A 24124-nucleotide genomic window follows, 5' to 3' on the forward strand; every position below is an offset into this window, starting at 1 on the left:
GGTAACGGCTGTTAGCGGTGCGGGTGACAAAAAGTGACCAGTGGACACTTGTCACTACCACAACCAGGGAAAGTAAAGTTCCACATCCAAGTTATGGCATGTCAACAAAGAAAGCAAAGAACTCATAAACGTTTCATGGTACCTCACACACTTTCAAAAATAACTCTAGCTTTAGCTTTTCAATGCAGCCCTACAAAATAAAATGATGATCACTACCTTAATCTCACAAATCTTTTCCTACTGTTTCCTCCTATGACACAACACAGTAGTAGACCTGACCATGTTAAGGCAGGGTCTGACCACACAGGCGAAAGCTCAGTGAGTAATATTGTGTGACATGTCAGCCGAATGTACCCGAGTATTGTACTCAACATAGTGCTTGTTAGCCTGTTAGCCTGTGGATGATGATCCTGCTGGCTGTGTACTTTGTCGAGACTAGCTGTTGCAGTTTGGTTGATAGTTGGACAAGCTTCAGTTACATGATTGATTTAAATATTGTTATGGTCTCCGGAGTGGCACTGCTGAGATACATTGTCATTTCCTTTATTGAAAAACATACCTTTGACTTGATGGCATTGGGGGCTTCCATAGACTTGAAAACACACACAACTCTATGTAATCTGGTTGGAATCACAGTATTGCACTGTGCTGATTTTTTTACTCTGGTTAATCAGCGTAGGGCTGCAAGACAAACAACATAGCCCCTGTTCAAATGTGCTGGGTCTGCACTTATACTATCAGTGTCATTCATCATCATGGCTAATAAATCATCACGTAGTGTATGAGAACACAAACTCTGACCAGAAAGATTAATATGCATGGAACAGTTACCAATTCATCTCAATCCATTAGAAGTGCTCCAAAGAAAACACCAAAAATCCTTATGTGTGCATCTAGGAGCGGCATAACGGGCAGCGTTATGTCACCACGCCATGAGGGATCACTCCTCTTCCACATTCATTTTCCACACATTTTTCCTCATAAGGAAGAAATTGGTTTAAAATGTGAGCATTGCGCAGTGGGATGCATTTTTGAAAGTAATGAATATTAAAAGTATGACATCCAGCCTGATCTGGAGAGCACCGAGTTTTGAGAGATGTCAAATATTGGACATAGACATGAAAATTGCCCATGAGAGCCAAGTCAGAGGGGTAACAACTAGGGTAACATGGGACTTACAGGGTCAAGTTGGAACAACACTCCAGGGCTATTAGGCCTGGCAGCGAGGGAGCTCCTCCTGGGCGACAGGGCCAACTTCAGAAATAAGGCCGAATGCTTCACCGCTTCAGTCCACTGGTTAGACTCTGCGAGAACATATTCATCACTGTAAACACGCAGCCCTTCGACACAGTCTCATCAGTGAAGATCCAACCTCAAACCTTTACTAGACAAACAGGCTGCAGCAGACTCCTCACCACCAGGCTCCCACTGAGAGAATTAATCAAACCCCCATCCAGTCAGCCCCTGTTGTCTCAGTACGAGGCTGGGTAAGCATGGACAGAGGCCTAAGTGATGTCAAACATGGCATGAATCCCATTCACTCGCTCATTGGCCGCAGAAACACAAACTAACCGATGAAACATATACATCTTCCATCTGTGCTGCACACTGCTGTTAATATCATGACCAGGCCTCTCAAGTTGACTTGGGTAACAATCACTCTACACAAAAGCATTTGCATCTGCTGTTTGTCCTGCAGAGTTGAGATGGGTTTGTGTGTATGTACACAGTGAGCGGTTATGAGGTCAACTGCAGTTCAGCTATAGCTAAATGGAATACAAACAAAAGGTCACATTTCACGCTGATAACTCTCGGTAGGGCAAGGACAAGGCCTCGCACGAGCACAGAGAATGACACAGAAAGTGGGTTTCGTGAGATCCCTCTCACCTTCATATACACACATCCTCATGCATTACTCTGAAACATAACAGTCCCACACACAACGCCAGCAGAGCAAAGTCCCAAGAATCTATACTTCCCATGAAGCAAGGAAACTGCTCGTGCATTGAGACCAAATGGAAAAGGGACAAATAGGAATTTCAAATCGTCAAAGGAAATAACAACAGACCCTCCAAAAATACCTCTAGATCCGTCTACATAAATAAACAATAATATAGTGTAGTGTGCTGTAGAGGTCATGTGCCCCTGGTCAGGAAGTGGAGGAAGAAAAAGCAGATAAGTCTCTGGATAATTAAACCAGAATCACAGGCTCTTATCACACCAAATTACAGCATCTAACAGCGGGGATGCTAAGGTGAAATTACTAGATGCTTATCATGCTGATGGTGTTCAGTGATTATGTTCAATTTCCCCTATGGTGACGCTGAGGCCAAAATCCTTGCAACTTTGAAGATTAATGGTGGCTATTACTTTGATGAAAATTTCCCCTGATTCACAAAGCCAGGTCGTTTAAAATAAAAGACAATTAAAAGGAGCTATTTCAAACTCTCCTGTGGCGCATCTGTGCTGCCAAAACCCCTTGAGGACACAGAGACCCCACTGTGCAGCACATAAAGGGAATGCACCTGTTCACACCTCGTGCTAACAGGTAGATTAGCGTGTGAATTGCGGGTTAGCGTGGCCTGAGGCTTCATATTCTCAGGCTGGTCTTCTATGCTAAGCGGTCTGGTTTTAACAGCCCTCTTCACACCAGCACGCTCTTCCATCTCCTCCATTTATCTCTTTCCTTTTCCTGCTGTGAGGTTTTGTCATGTGTGAGGCAAAGATGCTTTGACTCTGGCGAGGGAGGATTTCCTCAAGGCTACAGTAGCTTCTTCCACACACACGCACACGCACACACACACACACACACACACACACACACACACACACACACACACACACACACACACACACACACACACATACACACACACACACACACACACACACACACACACAATTAGCCTGGTAATCACTCAAGAGCTTGCTCGGACACAAAAACATGTTTGGCTTCCGTGCCTGGGAGTGTCCTTCATGTATTTATTTTCTAAGTGCAACACAAACAGCAGCAACAGAGGGACAATGACAGAAAAACACTGTGAAATGGAAATGCATCTGCTAAAATGTAGAAGGACATGACAGCAGGAGATGACATCATTTGGCTAGAGTGACAGATGTGGGCGTGCCTACATGCCCTTGCTAACAGTCCACGTATCAAAGGTGGAGCTGGTCTGTTAGGATCAATATCAAGTATTGAAGGGGTGGTTGGGGTATGTGCTTCTGTCTCTTGGCACACTGGCACACAGACAGCCGTTACACACATGGCCTCAGATCACCCCGGCCTGATCTATGCAAGCAAGAGTCTTTTAGAAACTTGTGTTGAGCTATAAGAAAAATACACCGCAGTCTTAAATGATTACATGATCCTGCCATCCACCAGACGTCTCCTCAGTCGCTTTACTCAGGTGAAGTGACACCTACGTGCATTGTCACGTGGTGTCAGTGACGAAAGTGTGTTGTTGGTTGCATTGTAAGGGTAGAGGAGTGCCGACATGGCTGTGTTTTGCCAACAGTATAGCAAGAGGGTGGCTGGAAAGTTCCACAACAGACCAGGACTCTTATTAGAAGGCAACCATAATGTCAGGGTGTCTGATGTCAGCTGAAAGTGTGAAGGTTTAAACTGAGTATATACAGACACCCATATGACGCCAATCAGAAATCACTTCGAGGTCCAAAAGTGACACATTTGACAATATAAATTTGACTGTATGCCTCATATTGTCAACATGTTGTTGGAAATACATTTAGTTGACATACAGTCATGTCTTCTCCTTTACAGCAACATTAAATTCTATATTTAATCCTTGGCTAAAGCATGTCAAGCTTTTCTAGAAACACCCTGAACCCCCACACACATATTTCAACAATTTTGGCTGAAACAAATATCCCCCCCCATCAATGGAGAGCATTTGTGTGTCTGAAGGCAGTATTAAGTTAACACAGGGCAGCACGGCGCTGTGAGGGAAGGAAACCACCCCTCGCCTTTCTAATTGCGGCAGCAGGTGGTTTCTCCTCCGAGGGCGACATGCTCAGATGCCTCAGATCCATTGGCAGTGCACATCAAAAGCCCCATTGATCGGCTGGACAGATTGGGGCGTAGAGATCAAATGCGCTGTAAAGAAGTGTTAAACTGCTCTGCATTAAACAGGGCAGATTTCTAGACTAAAAGGGGCCATCTGTTAGCACTGTAGCTAATTTCCCATTGCACTCGCCCAGATTTTTGATGCTATAGGATCAGTGGCCAGAGACGGTCCAAATCAGGCCGTGGGGCCCAATGAACCTGGAGGGCAGATAAAAGGAAGAACGTGGTCTGCCCAGTCTGAGTGCATCTAAGGAGCTGCACTGCAGCTGTGACATTAAATCGCGAAACACAATGTTTTCACCTACGAGAGTATGTGAGGTGACTTTTCACTTGCGTCATCAGGTTCCCTGTTTTAGTCATACTCTATGTAAATTAACAGTAAATACGTATTTGCATTTAGCAGGGGACAGTTTAATTAAAAAAGGCCTTTGATCCCTATGTTAATGGGGGACGTAGTACTTGTCATGTGTTTTGGATATAAATAACTATCAACAGTATGATGTTTTTTTTTCTTTGCTTACATTTGAAAAAGCCCAGTCCCAGATTGAAAAAAGCCAAGCACATCCCTGATTGGATTAAATTATTAGTATTTTGATAAATGAGATTTCAAACATCTTGGTAATGTCTATAACTTACAAACACTGCTGAGAAGGCAGGCTTTCCTGGGAACAAACATTAGTCTGCCAAAGAATCAAACAATTGCATCAGGCACTTTCTTTTAAATAGCAGCTTGCCTAATAAGTCCAAAGGCACTTTCATACCTCTTTGTTTCACAATCAAAATGTTATTTCTGGGGTTTGGATGCCAGCTGAAAAGCCATATAACAATCAGACATCAGCTTTGTAAAACACTGTCACAAAGAAAAATGATGCCCTATACAAAGCTGAGATGAAACTGTGGTGGGCTGCTGTCTGTTTCCATGGCTGTGTTTATAGAGCAACACAGCAGAAAGGAGCTTGTTATATTATTGTTTGCATTGGCCAAAAGCAAATAACCCATACAGCTATGTCCTATTATTTCAGGTCAGGCTTTCTGTCTAATTATAAACACAAATAAAATAAAAAGATAAAATCAGGATATTAATATGTAAATATAAAAAATGTCTGATGTGTACATCCCCAGAAAGGTGCTTCAAGCCAATGTTTTCCTTCATTCTGATCCAATCCGAGCATCACTGCTTGTTCAGCACAGTCCAAAGCTTTACAAGGAATTGTAACCTGAGCTACAGTTGGGAAACCTTAACCATGGTCCATCAAATATTAAAACGTATGGATGTTTTGACATGTATGAAGGGAGGGCAGGAGCACCCTTGCACTATACACAAAAGAGATTGATGGGGCTCTAGAGTCCACTGCAGTCATATAAACTAGTGAGATCTCTCGTAGATAAGTGCATTGAAGTCATTTTTATGCTCAACACAGAACAGGATTAAGGATTAAACCACTGTACAGGGCTGCATTGGTCTTCCACAGGATCTGTGGGATTCAGTCAATGGTGGGAACACCAAATGCTTCAATACAGCAGAGCTTTGAGATGTCCGGGCCTCTTGCTCACACTGCTCCACACTCAATAGTCCATTGTCTCTGCCCTAAAGTGGAACTTCAAACCTATAAGTCAAAGGTGGGGGGTTAGAGATGAAGTCATCTCGGCAGGAGAGCTGTTCAGCCAGACACCTTCATGGCCAGGGAACAGCTCCTGAATCCTGTTCCCTCACTGTAAATCCTCTCAGACAAGTTGACCTGCTGCAGGGGTGATAAAGGTAACAATGCCTGTGCCCAGCATGAGTTTCATGTGACAAAAATATATATAGCATTTGAATTTATTTGCTTAGCAGCCTTTATATACTGTTTTGAGTTCATTTTTACTTTCTCTCTTAGAACAATTATACGTGCACATGAAACGAGAGGAAGTTTTTCTTTCTTTTTTTTTCAAACGGTTCGAGTGGACGTTAGTTCAACAAACAGTGTTACCCTACATGTAGGATACAATCTCAGCTTTAATTTAAACAAATGGGCTTTGGATTGAGATTGATTATTAGTTTTTATGTTAAACAAAGTGCCTGAAAGGCTGGGTGCTTGCACTTGTTATGGTCTTTTTATTTAGCATAATAAGCAAAGTGAAATATATGGTGGCAAGTATATGCATCACACTGTGTGTGTGTGTGTGTGTGTGTGTGTGTGTGTGTGTGTGTGTGTGTGTCCTTAAATAAGCTTTCTGAATGACTAAAACTATCCAATTATATTTAAAACAATTATTTTAAAAATAACCAATGAAGTCTGTTTAGGGCATGTTTGGCAGATCTGTAAATATTTCCCGAAGAAACATACTATCATTCATGTTAATTTCAAATCTATACAGTAATACTGGACGGCACATCTTCGCTCATTTACGCGCCAGATTTTTGTAAAGCGCGGGTTCCTCAGCTGATTTATGAGTGATACAATGTGTTTGCAATAAGAGACCATTATCATACAGCTGTGGAGCTATCTCCGGCTCCGTCTTCTCTGTCTTAAATAAACACACGAAACAAGAGAGAACGCTGCGAGGTCACAAGCTTAAAAGACAGTCGGAGCGTCCGAGCGCGCAAATACGCACAAATAATCAGGATGATCCTGAAGAAAAATTACTTATTTTCCTACAGTTTACTGTTCTATTGAGCCCGTGTCTCTGGTAGCCAACGGTGAATTTACTGACCTTATTGGCCTGCTGGTTTTAAAATACCTTATATTTATTTTACCGTATGTTGTTTTGCAATATACTGTATTTAGTTAGCAGAAAAGTTATGTTTTTCTGGAGCAGGTGAGGCGAAGAGAATATCCTCCAAAATGACAATGAACGATGGTGATATTCTCAGCAAAGAAAGAAGGTGGAGAGGCAGAGGGGGCGGTGTTTATATACTGACAGTGCCAGTAATGGCACTCCACTGCGGTATATAAACTGGGAGGGACGTCAAACACCCCTCACTGGGAGTCACTGTGCGCTGATGCTCCGCCACATGCTCGCATCACTGTCGGCAACACAAGTCTCGCATCTGCACAGCAAACTCAAACAACATCTGACCGGAACGATGGATGGGCAACATAAAGACCGCAGACAGACTCACTTGTGGATATTGACGTTATTGATATGTGTCTAACCTCTAGCACTGGATAACTGTTTTTTTCAACTTCTTCTTCTGGATACGGCTTGTGGAGCTGGATCTTGTCGTACAGGCTTTGGAAGGAGGATTATATTTATTCTGATCACTTTATTTGTCTTCACTCCGTTTTTTTTTTGGCATCACCATTTGGAATAGGAGCGTTTTGTTGGCGGACAAACTGATTTTTTAAGGATACGCACATCAAACTCTAAAGGATGGCCGTTTGGTTCACACTTGTCCTCGCAATAGTTGTAACTGTATTTACTCAGGTAGCCTGTTTTTTTTTTTATATCTTTGTAAATTGGAAAATAATAATTTTAGAAACGAACGTTGCAGTATTCTGTTGTGCTCACTTTTTGTATCCTTTTAGGTTCTGGGATCAGGCGTGTACGAGATAGATCTCCATCACTTTCAGAATACTAAAGGTTTGCTGGCAAATGGACTTAGTTGCAGCATGACTGGCTGCAGGACTTATTTCAGGGTTTGTTTGAAGAACTTCCAGACGGTGGTGTCTCCTGGAGACTGTTTATTTGGCAAAGTCACCACACCTGTTCTGGGCACCGACTCCTTCAGCATCCAACAGGACGCCAGGCTGCGTCTGCCGCTCAACTTCACCTGGCCGGTAAGAGCACCTGTCCTTCCGTGTGTCCGAATGGCTTTCAACACTCTTATGCTGAAACCAAACAAATGTTCACGCATTCAATTCAAAATGATTTTAGTAATGAATTAAAGAGTACAATATTTGCAGGTTTGGATCTTTCTGGCGAAATAAAGTGAAATAAAACAATTTTATAATGTTTTTCAGAGAAACAAAGTAAAAGACAGAACCTATGTAAATATATTATTTTTGTATATTTGTAAATTTGTCTTTTTTGTTGACGTTTATTTCCTCATTTGTCCCCACAGGGTGCTTTCTCATTAGTTATTGAAGCCCGGTATTCTCCTGCAGCGGACCTATCTGGAGGTGAGGAGACGGGCACTGCCCGTCCACCACTAGAGGGAGACATGCTTTGTGTAGCCTCAATGACTTAACTATTCCACATTTCATCAATAACCCTCACTTAACGTTCTGGGAAATGCATCCGGCATTTTCAACGTCATGGATGCGTGTTTGTTAGGATGCCTTATGAGTCACACGACAATTCTTCACAATCACATCTCTCCAACACAATTGCACTTCCCTTGTTTTATTTTTGGCATGCATGGGAAAGTGTACAGGCTTGAGTGAGAATACGAAGCCTTGCCAAAAAAATCCCATGACAGCCTTTTCCTGGATTTTACACCTTTTTTGTTAGGTCCCTCATAACGAGGGAATAATGGTAGAGGAAGAGGACATTTCAGTGTATATATTGTGTATTGTTACATAAATCACAAAATGAATAACTGTTAAATTGTTTCTGCTTTAAACTTATCATTATGTGTCTGATGTTCTGTTCCTCACAGATATCACCAACCCTGAATTCTTGATTAGTTCTTTTGCCATCCAAAGACAGTTGGGAATAGGGCATGAGTGGTCCCAGGATGTGCAGAGGGGGACGCAGACGGAGCTAAGGTACTCATACCGGTTCATCTGCAATGAACATTACTACGGGGACACTTGTTCCAAAATATGCATTCCGAGAGACGACCATTTTGGCCACTACACCTGCAAGCCTGACGGGCAAATAGCCTGTCTACCGGGATGGAAGGGAGAATACTGCCAAGAACGTAAGCAAGAGTAAAGACACCATATGGACACTTATTTTCCTTTGTATGTCATAAAAGGTCACAATGCAGATTTTAGGCGGAATTGCTCCTAAGGGAGTAAAATTAAGATACAAATTTACAAAACATGATATAAAGAAAGACATTGTGTAATTTAAGAAACAATGGGTAGCTGTTTAGCTTCCGTTTAATTGCCCTTAAACATTCAGCTAAATAAGCTGCAAAGTGATATAAGCCATTTGTACATTTCAGAATAGGCTTAAATAACGTTTAGAGCGTTAATGTCTAAATTACCTCTTACATCATCACAGGTGTGTGTTTTTTTTGGAGAGAGGAGCTATCAGGGTGAAATTTGACGAAGGCGCGTGCGGTTTAATCCAGGGCGGTAGTCGCCCAGCAGCGCGCGCCGGGGTTAATCGCGGCATTATCGCCCGCCACGCGCCACTAAATTGTGGGCTCTATTGTTAAAGCGGTGTAGGGCAGCAGCTGCAAACGGGGCTCGAGCTGCCCACCGATAACAATGGGACAGCTGTCCTCCTTTTTTGGGAACAAGCATCTGCTCCGCACTAAACAGCCGTTTAACACCATAAAACCATGCGCAATCTCTATGTCACATATACGTATACAGCACAGAGCAGGCGAGGCGAATGTTTTTCATTGAAATGTTCAGGTAACAGGTTTTACTGTGCGAGGGAGGGGGAAAGCATTATTAGAAGCTTGTTATATTTGCTAAATTAGAAATCTAAACATCCCTGTTTTATTTCAGCAATCTGTCTCGAAGGGTGTAACGAAAGGAATGGAAACTGCACATTACCTGGACAGTGCAAGTGAGTGTTCACTTATGGATATTCATAATTAAATGTAGATGTCTCTTCATTGGCATCAGTGATCAGCGAACTGCTAAAATACAATAATAAACATTTACAACGACTGCAGGAATAAAAGCTTAATTGAAAGCAGATAAACCATTAAATACTCTATTTGTGCCTAATTATGTAACACAAGTGTAACATTGTATTTTACTTTTAGGATGTATTTATTTGTCTCTCTATTTTAAATCGTCTCTAGGATTATCTCTAGGATTATGACATAGAGGATGAAAAGATTACAGTGTGCAAATAATGTATTTTTGTCATGACGTATTCTCTCTGTCATGACTGTGCTCAAGAGGCAATGAGGAGGCCAACCAGGGCAAACCATGGGTGTTCATTTGTGCGTGAGCCAACTGTCACGTTGTCTTGTTTTATGTGTGTACAGATGCAGAGAAGGCTGGCAGGGACTCTTTTGTGATGTGTGTAAACTCCATCCATCCTGTAAACATGGTACCTGTAAAGAGCCGTGGCAGTGCACCTGCAAGGAGGGCTGGGGAGGCATCTTTTGTGACCAAGGTGTGTAACTACCTCTTTGTACTCTGTAAATAAAAAAAATGCTGCTTCAAATGTGGTGCTTTTTTTTTTTTTATTACATTAGTAACGTTTTCACCCATTTGTTTTTTTCAGATCTGAACTACTGCACCCATCACAAACCCTGTGCCAACGGTGCCACGTGTATGAATACGGGCCAGGGAAGTTACACCTGCACCTGCATGCCTGGCTTCAACGGGGTTAACTGTGACTTGGAGGTCAGGGAGTGTGACAGCCAGCCCTGTCGCAATGGAGGCCACTGCCTGGTGAGTCCGGAAGTCTCTCTCCCTCCTTTCCCACAACACAGGCTTTCCTGTTTTTGTTTTTGCCTCACTCTATCTGCTAGTCCAGGAGGATGCTATCGATTGTCAAGTCAGTAGATGACCCAGTTCACAGAGTGCGTACTGTAAATAGAATTCAAACTAAGGATAATAGGGTTCGTTGGGGCAGTCGTGAACAGGATGTGATAAAGAAAACATCTGACAGGGAGCTTTTTGATAAACTTTATATTTTTTTCCTCTGCAGGACTCTAAGAACGGCTATAGGTGTGCGTGTCCACACGGGTTTGAAGGGACACACTGTGAACACAGGATGCTGACCTGCGCAGATACACCCTGCTTTCATGGTGGCAAATGCAGAGAGCGGGATAATGGAAACACTTATATATGCGAGTGTCCAGCAGGCTACACTGGACTTAACTGTGAGAGGAAGGTGGACAAATGTACCTCACTGCAATGCACCAATGGTAATACATCATTCTCTCTAAATAAAAAAACAATTATTCTCTTTCTGTGTATTTGTGTTAGAAATAATCTGAAAATGAGGAAGGCTTCTATAACGTGGTTTTGTTTTGGACAGGTGGACATTGTGTGATCCACGGTAACCTCCGACTGTGCAGCTGTCGCTCAGGCTTCACAGGTCTGCGTTGTGAGATCAACATCAACGAGTGTGCCAGGAACCCCTGTGCAAACGGCTCCACCTGCATAGACCGCATCAGCGACTACACCTGCACCTGCCCCCCAGGGCACACAGGCCGCCACTGCGACAGGCCAACCGACCGCTGTGTCTCTCAACGCTGCCTGAACGGTGGGACCTGCACCACTGGAGCCAAAGGCCAGCCTACCTGCATCTGCCCTTCCCATTACACCGGCCCCCAGTGCCAGTCCAGCGTCGTGCCTTTACCCAACACCCCCAGCCCAAACATAGGCTGGGAGTCTGGGGACAAGTTGAGCTTGGCAGCCATCTGCTTGGGCGTTGGCCTGGTGGCTGTTCTGGTGCTTCTCTGCGTGGTGGTGGTATTAATACGCCACGTCAAGAAGCAGAGAAGCAAGGAGCAGGACTCGGAGACCATGAACAACCTCTCCAAGGTTGACTTTCAGAAAGAGAACCTCATCTCTACTCTAGAGCTCAAGAACACCAATAAAAAGGTGGATTTGGAGGTGGACTCTCCCAGGGAAAAGTCAAATCACAAATACATCAACCACTACCACCTGGACTATAAAACCTCCACCGGGTACAAGGATGAACTGTCCCTTTTGGACAAAGATGAAAACTGTGAAAAGACAATAGAAGAAAAAAAGCATTTGAGTCGAATGTATAGGTAAGGAGTTCAATTATTCTATTATGGTTATGTGTCTGTCACTGTGCGGTGTGTTTCGTTTTTTTTTACCAGAAAGATTTGAGTATGATGATGAGAGGATAAATTCACTGACGATAATGTGAAACATTTTGTTTTTGTGCTCGGTAACTAACATGGTGTATCTTCACTCCACAGAGAAAGGCCAGCGTGTAGAATATCAACAATATGTTCTTCCAGCGATTCAATGTACCAGTCTGTCTTTGTAGTAGGAGAGGAGAAAAACGAATGCATCATTGCAACCGAGGTAAGTTACTTTCATAATGAGTCTATTTTCTCTTTTTCGTTAGAGCATGACCTTTACTATTAACCAGACCACATTTTAGTCATTATGTTTTTTTTGATCTTCTTCTTTTTCAGGTATAATAAATGGAAATTATTACTCACTGTCAACATTGGATTTCTTGTGGACTGTTTACAAGTGTGGAGAGACTGAGATTTATTTAAATGCAAGTTGCTGCTTTGAAAACTTGATAACTGGATGGAGCCGGTGTGCTCCTCGAAATCAAAAGAACTGAAGCTACTGATCTCGGTGAGAATGTAAAGAAGACTACAAATAATCAGCAAATCTTACTTGTGGATGCGCCTTCGATGTTTTCGACACAAACCCTCGTCTGCTCTGTCCAAGTTCATCCAAGGGCAACATGCCAAGATGTTTATGCCTGCGTGTTGATTAGAGGACAATCTTGATGTTCTTCTCTCCACCTTATTGCAGTAATCAGCAATCAAGAAATCAACTTGCTGCCAACAAGCCTGTGGAAGGAGCAAGCCTTTTCCATTTTTTTGTGGCCTACAATGCGCTATGCAAACAAAAATCAGCATTGAGCTTAATCAGAAAGGGACAAAAACGACTGAAAACGGTTCATTTTTGAAGGGTATAGGGTTATCAAATTTGTAAATCCATTTTTGTATGAAGAATGTATGCAGCCTAGATCACAAAGCCTTATATATTTGTTTAAAACCTTGTGCCCCGCCTTATCTTGAGTCCTTTGCACAGCAATATGAATATATGAGATCAAAAGACGCAATATGCAGCAGTGCCATGCAGGGCAACTCATGATTTGGCCTTGTTTGGCCTCGTTTTACCATATGCAAAGAAATACATGAAGTGACTATCGTACCAAGGACGCCTTCAAAGGAAATGACTAAACCATTAATGTTATTTTGTAAGATTAGTATTTCATTAGTAATTTAAGCATATGAAGCACTGCTCTTTCTCCTTCTGTGTTTTATAAGATTATTTTGTATATACTGTATATTTATATGTTGAGATTAGAAGTATGGATTGTACATCTGTTTTTAAGTTGATGCCCAGAAAAAGGTGAATTTATTTTTAAAGTGTCGTTGGTGTTTTATTTGTATTATTTTTTTGTTATAAAAAGAAACAATGAACACATATCTGGTACACTGTTTGTTTTTATTGGTCGAGTGTACATGTGGTCCAATAGAGATCCTAATTTAAATGTTGAAATCATCTAGAAACTTTATTTGTGTCAGCCGCCGTCGAGGTGACTTCATTGTCTATACAGTCATATTTGGCGTTGTAGCGTTTCTAATGATTGTCCATGACGTCTGTATTAGTGTGATGTGAAATCATTGTGCAAGCAGGAAGGAAATAAGCTACCCAAACAAAAATATACATATTTAAAAAGAAACATCTGTAAAGGAAAATAAAGAGAAAGTAACAGAGTGCTTCTCGGAACTGCTATTGTATTTTTGAACATCGCCGAGAAACAATGCAGACTAGATATGATCTTTTGTTGGTGATAAGCTATCTCTGAAAGAGGGAGGGGATGGAGAGGGATGTGAGGTACTTAATAAAACTCCGACATATACTTGCACATGTGTCAATGAGGAAATCTGCATATGCCCTTTCACTACTGAGCACAGCAAACAGAGGCCCCTCAACCCAGTCGCTGCCAAGCCCCCATGAGGCAGACCACCATAACAACCCAGCAAATGACACTGTCACTTTTAATCACCTAAAACTCCTGCATCTAATGTTGAAGCATTGGTTTTAAGTCTCAAGTGTGGAGCAATGTCTGTTACTACCACTTGGGGGCAGTAGGCTTTGTGTGAAGTTTCAAGAAAATAGTTTCTCTCACAACTTAACTCATCTAATACCACGCAGTGACAGGCAGAGGACAAATGATCTCAAGCAGTCATCCATGAGTGTTCAGCCGGTGTTGGCACAGTGGTGTGCTAGACAGACCTGAGCAGAGCAGACACATAATGAGCTTGAGAGAGCTCGTTTAGAACAATCCCAGCTATTTATAGGTAATGTGATTACCCGCTGGACACGCTAACTGCTTGACACTTTTAACAATGCTTTTTAATGAATGAAATTGTTGTAACAAAACAAGCTTATATTGCTTTGACCATGATGTGAAAAAAAGTTTTGAAAATAAAAAAACAAATCAAATCCATGTCATGTCACAAAGAAAAAAAAATTGAATTGTGTACATTTTCTTACTGGATTTTAAATCCTCAGGCTTTTAAAAAATACACATTTACTGTAAATGCAGCAGCCAGTGAGGTCTAAAGAAAGTATGGGTTTTCCCACATTCACTGGTAAACACTGGTGTGAGGTGCTCCAACTAAAGTCATCCTGATTGGTTTATCTGTTAGCTAAGCCCGCCCCTCCGGCGATTTAATTGGTCGAAACTGTCTCGCTCTGACTCGCTCTAAACAACAAATACACGTGTTTGTACATCAGCAAGAGAAAACGCACAGTGCGTCCAAACGGTGTTTCTGATGATACCCTAACAATAGACTCGTTTCGATAAAACTGCACTGCACTGCACTTTATAATAGCGACTCTCAGATGTCTTGGAATGTAACAAGATAGAAACAAGAGAGGGAATAGAGGAGAGCAGCTACTTGTTGACAGAAGTAGCCACATAAAAGCACTTGTCTCGTTTTTCAAACGCAGCCGAGATCATACAATGAAACCTCAGGAAATTATCAAAGAAAAGAGCAACCTGTGGATATTTGGATATGGCTCCTTAGTGTGGAAACCTGATTTTGCATACAAGAGGAGCAAAGTTGGCTTCATCAAAGGATACAAAAGGCTCTTCTGGCATGGAGATACTTTTTATCGAGGGGACAAGGAAAAGGTGAGATTTGTCCACATTAATTTACAATCATATTATTTTGCAAATATTTTCTGATGGTTTTAGTTGTTTATTTAGTCATTTTTCTGTTTATCATGTATTATTTGTTCACTGCCCGTGTCCTTGCTCTCCACAGCCAGGTAGAGTGGCCACACTAGTGGAGGATCAGGAGGTAAGTGTCCTTCATTTGGAAGCTCCGAGTCTATTTTAATACTGTTTACAGCATGCACTATATATTCTATCTATTTCTATACTATTACCAGTCTATAAAAAACTGTTACAAAAGTTGTAAATATTATTTTAACCCAATCACTACTAGTGAACATAAGAAACAATGAAATTGAAGAGAATAATAACTGATGAATGAACTTGTATATGTTTTACTTGACATGTATAACCATTTCATGTATCTTCATATATTTCTACCATTAACATTCCTCCTCCACTTGCTTTCCCTACAGTCTTGCACATGGGGAGTGGCCTATGAGGTGACTGACTCCCAGATTGAAGAGTCCCTTCAGCACCTAAACATGAGAGAGGTTGTGTTGGGGGGTTACATAACAGAGATGGTGGAGTTCATCCCTAAGGAGAAGGGTCAGGGTGCTCTGTTGGCCCTCGTCTACATTGCTACTCCTGACAACCCCATCTACCTCGGCCCGGCCTCAGACAAGGAGATCGCAGCCCAGATTGCCACCTGTAGAGGGAACACGGGCCACAATATGGAATACCTGGTCCGCCTGGCAGAGTTCATGAGGCTCTACTGTCCTGAGGTAAAGGACGAGCATCTCTTCTCTATTGAGGCGGCTGTTCTGAACATTTTCCGTGACTGCGGAGGGATCAAACCCCCTGACCAAACGTCCTTTCATCTGGGAGCTACATAAACGCTCCATCATACTTCATCATACAATTGTTAATGTTTTAATACTGGGTAAAAGGGAAATGAGTTTGTTATGATTTGCTTTCAAGGAGAAAAAAAAAGCAGTGGTGGCATTTTCTGTGGCTTAGTTTTTAGGTCATAACGAAACCTCACAGTTATGACATTTTGACCTTCTGACTTGAAGTTTTTCAACGGTTGAAGACAGAACATTTGTACTGTGTACATTCATACATTCTAATAAAAACACTGAAATCTGCATGAAGCCAATGGTGTTTATTTTTCCGTGGCTCATGCTCAACCCACAACATGTACGTTTGAACAAGTCTCCTATTCATGTTTGCAGTCATGGCTGAGGAATGTACAGCTGTAGGCTCTCAGAGGAAATGCTGACTGCTCCTCAGAGACTTGTTAACTGCACAGACCTACCAGCTTTTATGTATCTATTACACTGCATTGTATACATGCTGTGTACACTCTGGATGTTTTGTAGACATCGGGGGGTATTCTGTGCAGTTCTTGAGTTCATGTCACAACAAGCAGGCTATACAAACGTTTTCTTTTTATGATACCAGGATTGCCTTAATCTCTTAAAGTCATATAGTTACAGTGGTGGGTCCATATTTTAAAACTCCTGTTGTGCAGCCAAGCTCAAACACATACAACTTTATTTTAAAATCCCAAAGTTCTCAGGTACAACAAATATGCATGTAAACATCTGGAATATTTATATTTGATGTAATGGTGATCCCAGAAATCAAGCATACATCATGCACCACTTGTCCTGAGTAATATCTAGTGGTGCTGGTGTTGGCAGCAATCTGTGCAAACAGTTAGCTTAGAAGAAACCACAGACCATGGGAGACATGCCTGCATGCTCTTATAGTATAGGCAGAGCATATAGGGGCTGAGCTGGGAGGTGGAGTGCAGATATAGGGTTTCTTTCTCTGTCTGGACTTTGATCGCAAATGCAATAACGTGCACATGCCATATGTCAGATTAAAAAAAGAAAATAGTTCCAACCACGGATAAACTTGCGCACATTTTAAGCAGCACATATATGTGGCTCTGTGGCTCACTGCTCTGCTTTCCTAGAAATCATCCCAGAACTAGGACAAAGGTTTGATCTGTGAGAGAGAGAGAGAGAGAGGACGGGGACATACAGATCAACAAGAGCTCTCATGTAGAACATGCACTGATGAAAGACATGGACAGAAAGTCTCCTGAGATGGACAATTCCCTCATTGCATAACTAAAGCACTATGTCCTGTGGTTGTGCTTTTCCAGAAAACAATGATACAACTGATATATGAAAGAACAGTTTATGGCTCCTGCTGTTGCTAAATCACCACAGAAAATCTGTTCACGACATGTTCTATGTGCTGTCTGTTTTGTTTTTGATGAAACTAAGGAGATCCAGACAAACAGCGGTGAGTCAACAACACTCATGTTTGTCTGTGGCTTCCAACAACATGACATGGTATGATGTGGTACATGTAGTGCGCAACAAAATGATCTGACTCAGTGCATTTGGTATGCCCTTTGCCTCCCAGTCCAAACTCTACTTTGAATTTGTTCTCTCTCATTAATTTGTTGTTGCTTCTTTTTCTGAGTCACCAGTAAAGATATTCACTCAGTAGAAACATGAACGGCTAATCTCATTTCGGATTTGCTGTACAAACTGTTTAACAATACTGTTCGCATGATGTTCAATTCTTTTAATTTGATTTGTTTTTATCCAGTCCCTATGTTAGAATGCCAAAGTCAATCCTCTCCACCCACACATATTGGTACAAAACAATGTGGTACAAAGACACAGCGACTATGTTCAGAGTCAAAACTCCAATGTCAGAGTCATCGTCAGCAGTTCCAACTGTATGGAGACAATTGCAGCTGCAAAAATACATCTGTCACTCTATAAAGAATGTTTTAAATGTGGTTATGAAGTCTGAAAGAAGCAGTTATTTTTCTACTTGCAATAAAAGATCAATTATGTTGCATTAGAGCATTTTGATTTACAGCTCAGTCGAACGCCTCTCATTTGGAGCTATAACAATAAAGATAAGTTAATCAATAAAGGTCCTTACCACACTGTTAGGGCTCTTTGGAGACGTGCAGAGGGAATATGAAACCCTGGGGTCATCAATTCAGAGGATGCTCTTTCACAAAGAGAGGAGCAAAACATTTCCACATGGCTCTGTCTATTATTTTTGCATCAGCATTGAATATACTATGAAACAACATAAAATAACAGCATACTCTATTGACATCAAAGAAGAATGTACAATATACATGGATGCACTGTGCTCCCTATGCAATTTGAACCCCTGATCAATATCAGTACCCTTCCTGAGGTCACTTGCTCTCCAGGAAAAGATGTCAGCCATTATCCTCTGAACAAAACGCACTCTGATTATGAGGAGCACACACAATACCGCAGAGTGGAGGTTGAGGTCATGTCCTGAGGATGCGCGTTTGGCCTATTATGACTCAGAATAGCGGTCACACATCCCCAAAAACATTTTTCCGACTGATGCTTTTCGGAGCTCCCACCTGCATGCTAATGTGTACCTAGCCTGAACTCTGACCTTGGCTTGGTCAGTGCAGGGCTGAAGGTCACCCTGGAAGTGTGTTAAAGAGAAAGTGATTGGGCCACTAATGGAGTCCATCCGCTTAAGAGCCCTCGCCCTCTTATATAGGGGGGTCAGCTCTGTCTGCTGAGGGTCAACTCACCCTTCGCTGGGTTCCTGCCAGTGGACACGAGTGCTGTGCGGTCTGGAGGCCACTTCACCATAAGAGGAAAACCGTCCATTAAAAAGCCACAAACAATGGCTCATGATTTGGCAGTAAACCACATGCCTTCTCTGAACCCTTCTATCAACAAAATAGAAACAGAAACTATTGTTCCTCCATACGTTATTTTACTTAAAGGGTAACTTTGGTATTTTTTAACCTAGACGCTATTTTCCCACGTTTTTGTGTCTAAGTGTTGCCATACAGACTTTAATAGTGGTAAAAACAAACACTCTCAGTGGATATAAATTGACGATGAGGAGTTGCCCCCGAGCGTTTACGTGCAGCTTGTTTATTGGCTGCTGTCAGCAGCATTCTGGCTCTATACTGAACCAATTTCAAAAGTGGTTGTTCCCAGTAGTCACTTAGACACAAAAACACGGGAAACTAGTTTGAAAATGACCCAAAGTTACCCTTTGTGCTTTCTGACTGCTTAGATGAAAAGACTGAATCTGGCTTGTGGTTTGGGCGTGAGCTGCTGCTCATCTTGTTAAAGAAAGAATACTGTTTAGTCTCATCCATCATTGTGCTATAATAAACACCATTCTTTAATCCATTCATCATCGGCAGTGGTTGATGTAAAAACTGTTTCTTCTCATTCAAACAGAACTTGACTCACACTCACTGGATCTTTTAATCCAATCTGTTTGGAGCAGGACTGGGGACTAAACCAGGCTCGACAAAATTAAATCTCAAGCCAGAGAGCTGCCTCCTGCTTCATTAGCCTGCTCTATCCCCGAGGAATGGCACTTTTGCTGCTCATAATTTAATTTCCTTAATCTCTTTTACACTCAAACCCACCGCAGCTGCCTGCGCCTGGCCGAGGGGTGTCGGGCCTTGAGGGGAAATGGATCTGTGAGATCATCTGTGAGGAAACTTTTCATCAGTTTTAACTTGAAAAACAAGTATTTTGAAGTTATACACATTATATGTTGTACTGTCTGAACATTTACTGAGTCCTTGTTGCTCTGATGGAAATTCTTAATAGCAAAATACCATGTAGTATACTATATTAACACTTCACAGTTGCATGGGATCTGGATGTTATTTTTGTTTATGTGTTTGGATCCACATGGTCTCAAGAATCCTCTTCAGAGATGTTAAAGCAATACACCACTGCGTTGTTGAAATGCCTTTTGCCATATTGAACATTGGTTTTATTTGAAGGCTAACATTCCTCACCATGTTTGCCATCTTAGTTGTGTTAGCATGTTAGCGTTCGCTAATACGCAAATTTTACTTCATTATCATCTGTGATGTGAACCACCAAGTGTTGTTTTTTCACTTTGGTTTTTGTACTGCTTAACAAACAAGACACGAGGTGTTCGTAAGTGGGTTGTTTTACCTTTGCACAGAGCCAGGCTAGCTGTGTTTCCCTTGTTTCCCTTCTTTGAGCTCAGCTAAGCTAGCTGGCTGTAGCTACATATTTACAGTACAGTACAGTACAGAAAATATTTCTTTAAATTCACACTTTCTGGGATGCTCCCGTGGCCAAAATAGTGGCAACTTCCTAAGCCAGTGTGTAGCATTCATCAGGGAAATACTCGATTTTGTGGCAAGGCCACATATTTGGAGATTTTCCCAGGGGTTTATCATGTTTATGTGTCAGTATTACTGTGTATGTGGCATGAGACCAGACTAAACCTTTTGTTAAAAGCATTTGAGCAGACAATGGTATTAAGGGAGGGAGAGATAGCAGGAATGCCAGAAAACAAGTCCAACTCAGTTAGTATGCAAACTTCTGCAGATGGCTCAGCATGAGCATCCAAAGGTGTGTTATTCAGTGTAGGGCTGCTTCACTTTGGCAGCATGCATGACTGCAACCAGCATAGTTATTTGAGGTGAGGCCAAATCCACCTTGTGTGTTATTCTTTGTCAAAGCACATCAATTGGATGAATCACGTGGGTTTTTCCAGTGCCAAGGGAAGTGCCACAGTGACAGTTGGCAAACAACCACCCACAACTGAGGATGTGGCCTGTTTTCTTCCCCCTCCAGTAACATTTTGAAGTCCTGCGTCTTCATTCTTCATTTCTTTAATCAGTCAATTTATATTTTTCTCTTTGAAACGTCAGCCGAAATAAGAGAGTAAAAAACAAAAAGGAGTGAAAACCTAATGACCTAGTTGTGGAGAGCTCACACCCAGTGAAGAGAGGGACAGGTGCTTGTTTTGGTAAAAACAGCACACTGTTTGCATTGTAGCCTGTGCTACAGAATGATTGGCCAACTCATTAGCTATACTTAGTTGTTGAAAGACGCCGCTTTTCTCTCTTGATGTCAACACATGCCACAAATAAAATGATTGCACAATGTTTCCCCTCAAAGTGCCACAGAACTGCCAAAGTATTCCAACAGCTGCTAAATATAGACTCAAGGGATCAACCAGGTCGTCAAGAAACTCTGAGGGAATATTAAGAGGTGTGGTTTAGGTCTTTCTTTCCTTAACCTTGGTAATTTAATTAAAGATTTGTTTTAAGCTGGATATGCCATACATGCCTCATGACCTACATTTGATAGATTATATAAAACAGTCATTCCTAAAGACTAGGTCGAAACCCACAGGTGAGTCACAGGAGATTTTATTTGGGTTTCTTTTAACATTTATATTTGCATACACCTTTGAACCTGAATGTTCGTATTGTTCTGATGTTTGTAGCCTACTTTGAATCTCAAATAAAAGGCTAGCATCCATTCTGTTTGTTTGGCTGATGAGAGAACATAAACATAATGAGTCGCCTGTTAACTCCCCTTAAATGCATTTATTTGGTCTCATTTATAAAGTATTTAACATGCATATGTTTTCACTCGCACATGCATAAAACACAGTTCTGATTCATCAAACATATTTGTCTCTTCTAAATGGCTGGTTTACCCATTCAAGATTATATAATGTGATGTAGAAATGGCAGTAAATTCATTAACGCAAATTCGGTGTTCTCACAATTTATAGACAAGGCCTGTTGTGAATTGGGTCGCGGTGGTTTGTCATTGTGTGAGGGCCCAGAAAAGAGTTTGGGAAACACTGATCTAAGGTAACTAATTCCACTTAAAAGTTGATGTAATCTTGTGTACAAAAAGGAAAGTGGGAATATAATTGTGTTTTAGGGGGACAAGGCCTTTAGTGGGAGTAATACAGATGAGGGACGAGGCTCCAGCCCCCCCTGTTGGCAGATACAAGCTGTAAAAGCAAGTGCATCTTAGAAGTTAAAGTTTGATATGTGTAACCAAAATTGCACTATGTAATAATCAGACACTTTCAAATGACCTTGTGAATTTTTGGACTTTCTTACCTAGGCTACTGCTTGACATTTCCCTCCCTAGATGGCCCTGACATTATGAGGCCTCTAAGCTCTCAGGTACTCTGACTCACTTTCTCAGCCTGAAATCGAAAGACCCTTGAGATTTCCTGCCATTTTTCTCTGGAGTGTTTTCTCTCAAAGAGCAGGAAAGGCAGCTCTGTTTCCCACACACTCACGGAGGTTGGATATCAATTCCATTTTACAGTGTTGCCACTGCAGCACACAATCAAGCAGCTGCAGAGTCATTGTGAGAGTCTCACAGACTTTGTGCTGCAATATCACACAAGTAATGATTTAAGAGGGAATCTTTGCAACATGTTGAGTATAGCCTCTCTCTGCTGGTCTTTTAGGACTGATTGTAAGAGCAAGTTATGTTGTTGATACACAATGTGTGTTTTCACTTCATTTGTGGTTTCATTTGAGTCTCTTCAGAGTGAGAATTCTACCATCAACGCCTTTAATCTTCTGCCCACTCCCTTTCTCTGGAACTTTTTGTTAAAATCCAGCTAATCTCATGCAATAGACAGGCACTTATTTAACATACTTAGACAAAAGCCAATTTTGTAATCAATGAATTAATCTCATCAAGATAACCATGAAAACGTTCTTGTGTTGACCAACATAAACTTAGCTTTTCAAGCACTTTTTTTCCCTTCTATCTTTAGTCTGAGTCAAATGCTTTCCTAAGTGTGTAATGGCAAGTAATGATGCTTTGTGTTTGTTTGGAAAGTTGTATCCCTTTGAAAAGATTGTGTTCTCATGTTAATCAGCCAATTGCGGCAGAGTTTCCTGTTTGAATTGATTCTAATCGAGCTCTGAAAGAACATATGCTGCTGTGTGGATTGATGTGGAGCCAATTGAAACTAAGAAGAAGAAGAAAACACAGATGCTTCAAAGGCCAAAGGGTGAGACCCCTGGTGATATTGTTATCAGTTCCCTGGAACGCATCGGATCAAACATTCAGGCGTTGAGGGATTGATGTGAATTTGCATTTGTACGTGGAATCATCATGACTTGAACAGCTTCCAAAGAAAACGTCTTTGATTCTTGTAATGCCATGTATTTTTTTCATGTAGCAAGTCTTGCAACACTTGTCTTTATTGTTACATAATGCACAATAACAAAAATGACAAAAACAAATATCACATCTGATGATCTCACCTGGAAAAAACAAAGGTCTGGTTTTTCCATGACATATATTGGTTTTGTAATGCACGTCAGTCAGCATTGTGTAATGCACGTCAGTCAGCATTGTGTAATGCACGTCAGTCAGCATTCCAGACTTGTACTGTCACCAGCTCTGTGTGACCTCGACAAAAGGTAAAGAAGTACTTGAGGTAACGATGTCCTGATAGAAGAGATAGCTTGCAGGTAGCTCCACAGACAACTAAAACATGAGATGTTGTGAAAATGATTACAGGTATGCATAGAAACTACTACATAAATCTACACTGTGATTCCTCAGTTTGGTGAAAACACAGAGCGGGAAATGCAGTTTACTTACCTTTTTATTTGCTTCCGAAATTACAGCTTTGTAGGACCCCTATAATATTTGCTATTCAAATTTTGTTTTAAATTGATCTGCATTCTACTAGTGCTAATCAGCTGCCATTGACAGGCTTGTTAACATCAGCCTAACTATAATTATTATTATTAAAGGAAAGCTCCGAAATACGATTTCTTGCTAAGAGTAAAAAAGAAGAAGAAGATTGAACTACTCCTTAGCTTAGCTTAGCATAAAGACTTGAAACAGTCCGTTTGCTTCACGTCAATCATTCAATCATTCAATATACTTTTTAATTTTTATTTAATTTGCTGAACAAAACCAGATAAAGGTATAACCATGAGACTGGAATCCAATGTGACTGAAATGCTATTTCTATACAATATGCTGCTAAACCACTGAAAGTATTAAATACTAAGAGTTGAACACTCAACAAATCTGCTTCATCAGGCCGGTGCGGGTGGTTTGATCCGATCTGATTGGCAGTGGCCTGGCAACATATGCAAACAAAACCATAACACATTCTGTCACATTTTGATTCAAGTTGAGCACAGAATTATGTGACATCACTTTGTCG

At 41.4% G+C, this 24124-nt stretch overlaps 2 protein-coding genes across 5 annotated transcripts in view; both read left to right on the top strand.

Moving 5' to 3' along the window:
- The window catches only part of LOC142968476 (delta-like protein 4), a 28271-nt gene extending 14909 nt beyond the window's left edge, over positions 1-13362 (top strand). For 3 of the 4 annotated variants that reach the window (XM_076108348.1, XM_076108347.1, XM_076108349.1), the window contains 10 exons: positions 7594-7845; positions 8130-8187; positions 8667-8930; positions 9694-9754; positions 10185-10315; positions 10427-10596; positions 10856-11075; positions 11189-11930; positions 12105-12213; positions 12327-13362. In XM_076108348.1, coding sequence (XP_075964463.1) covers positions 7594-7845; positions 8130-8187; positions 8667-8930; positions 9694-9754; positions 10185-10315; positions 10427-10596; positions 10856-11075; positions 11189-11930; positions 12105-12213; positions 12327-12332 — 2013 coding nt within the window. In that variant the 3' untranslated portion in view covers positions 12333-13362. Of the gene's footprint in view, positions 1-2; positions 7493-7593; positions 7846-8129; positions 8188-8666; positions 8931-9693; positions 9755-10184; positions 10316-10426; positions 10597-10855; positions 11076-11188; positions 11931-12104; positions 12214-12326 lie in introns of those variants that run through there. The other variant, XM_076108346.1, reaches the window with a different exon arrangement.
- A 1474-nt stretch (positions 13363-14836) lies between these two features.
- LOC142968477 (glutathione-specific gamma-glutamylcyclotransferase 1-like) lies at positions 14837-15960 on the top strand. The gene is made up of 3 exons (XM_076108350.1): positions 14837-15082; positions 15216-15251; positions 15541-15960. The coding sequence occupies exons 1-3, from the start codon at positions 14912-14914 to the stop codon at positions 15958-15960; spliced, it is 627 nt and encodes a 208-aa protein (XP_075964465.1). The 5' UTR covers positions 14837-14911.
- Positions 15961-24124: the final 8164 nt, after the last annotated feature.

This window comes from Anarhichas minor, unplaced genomic scaffold (genome assembly GCF_050575085.1).
Source record: "Anarhichas minor isolate MPS153535 unplaced genomic scaffold, ASM5057508v1 ptg000040l, whole genome shotgun sequence".
Classification (NCBI taxonomy): domain Eukaryota; kingdom Metazoa; phylum Chordata; class Actinopteri; order Perciformes; family Anarhichadidae; genus Anarhichas; species Anarhichas minor.

Coding starts and splice junctions, on each gene's coding strand:
- LOC142968477 (XM_076108350.1), top strand. CDS start 14,912: ATGAAACCTCAGGAAATTATCAAAGAAAAGAGCAACCTGTGGATATTT. Junction 15,083..15,215: donor ATCGAGGGGACAAGGAAAAG/GTGAGATTTGTC, acceptor TGCTCTCCACAG/CCAGGTAGAGTGGCCACACT. Junction 15,252..15,540: donor CACTAGTGGAGGATCAGGAG/GTAAGTGTCCTT, acceptor CTTTCCCTACAG/TCTTGCACATGGGGAGTGGC.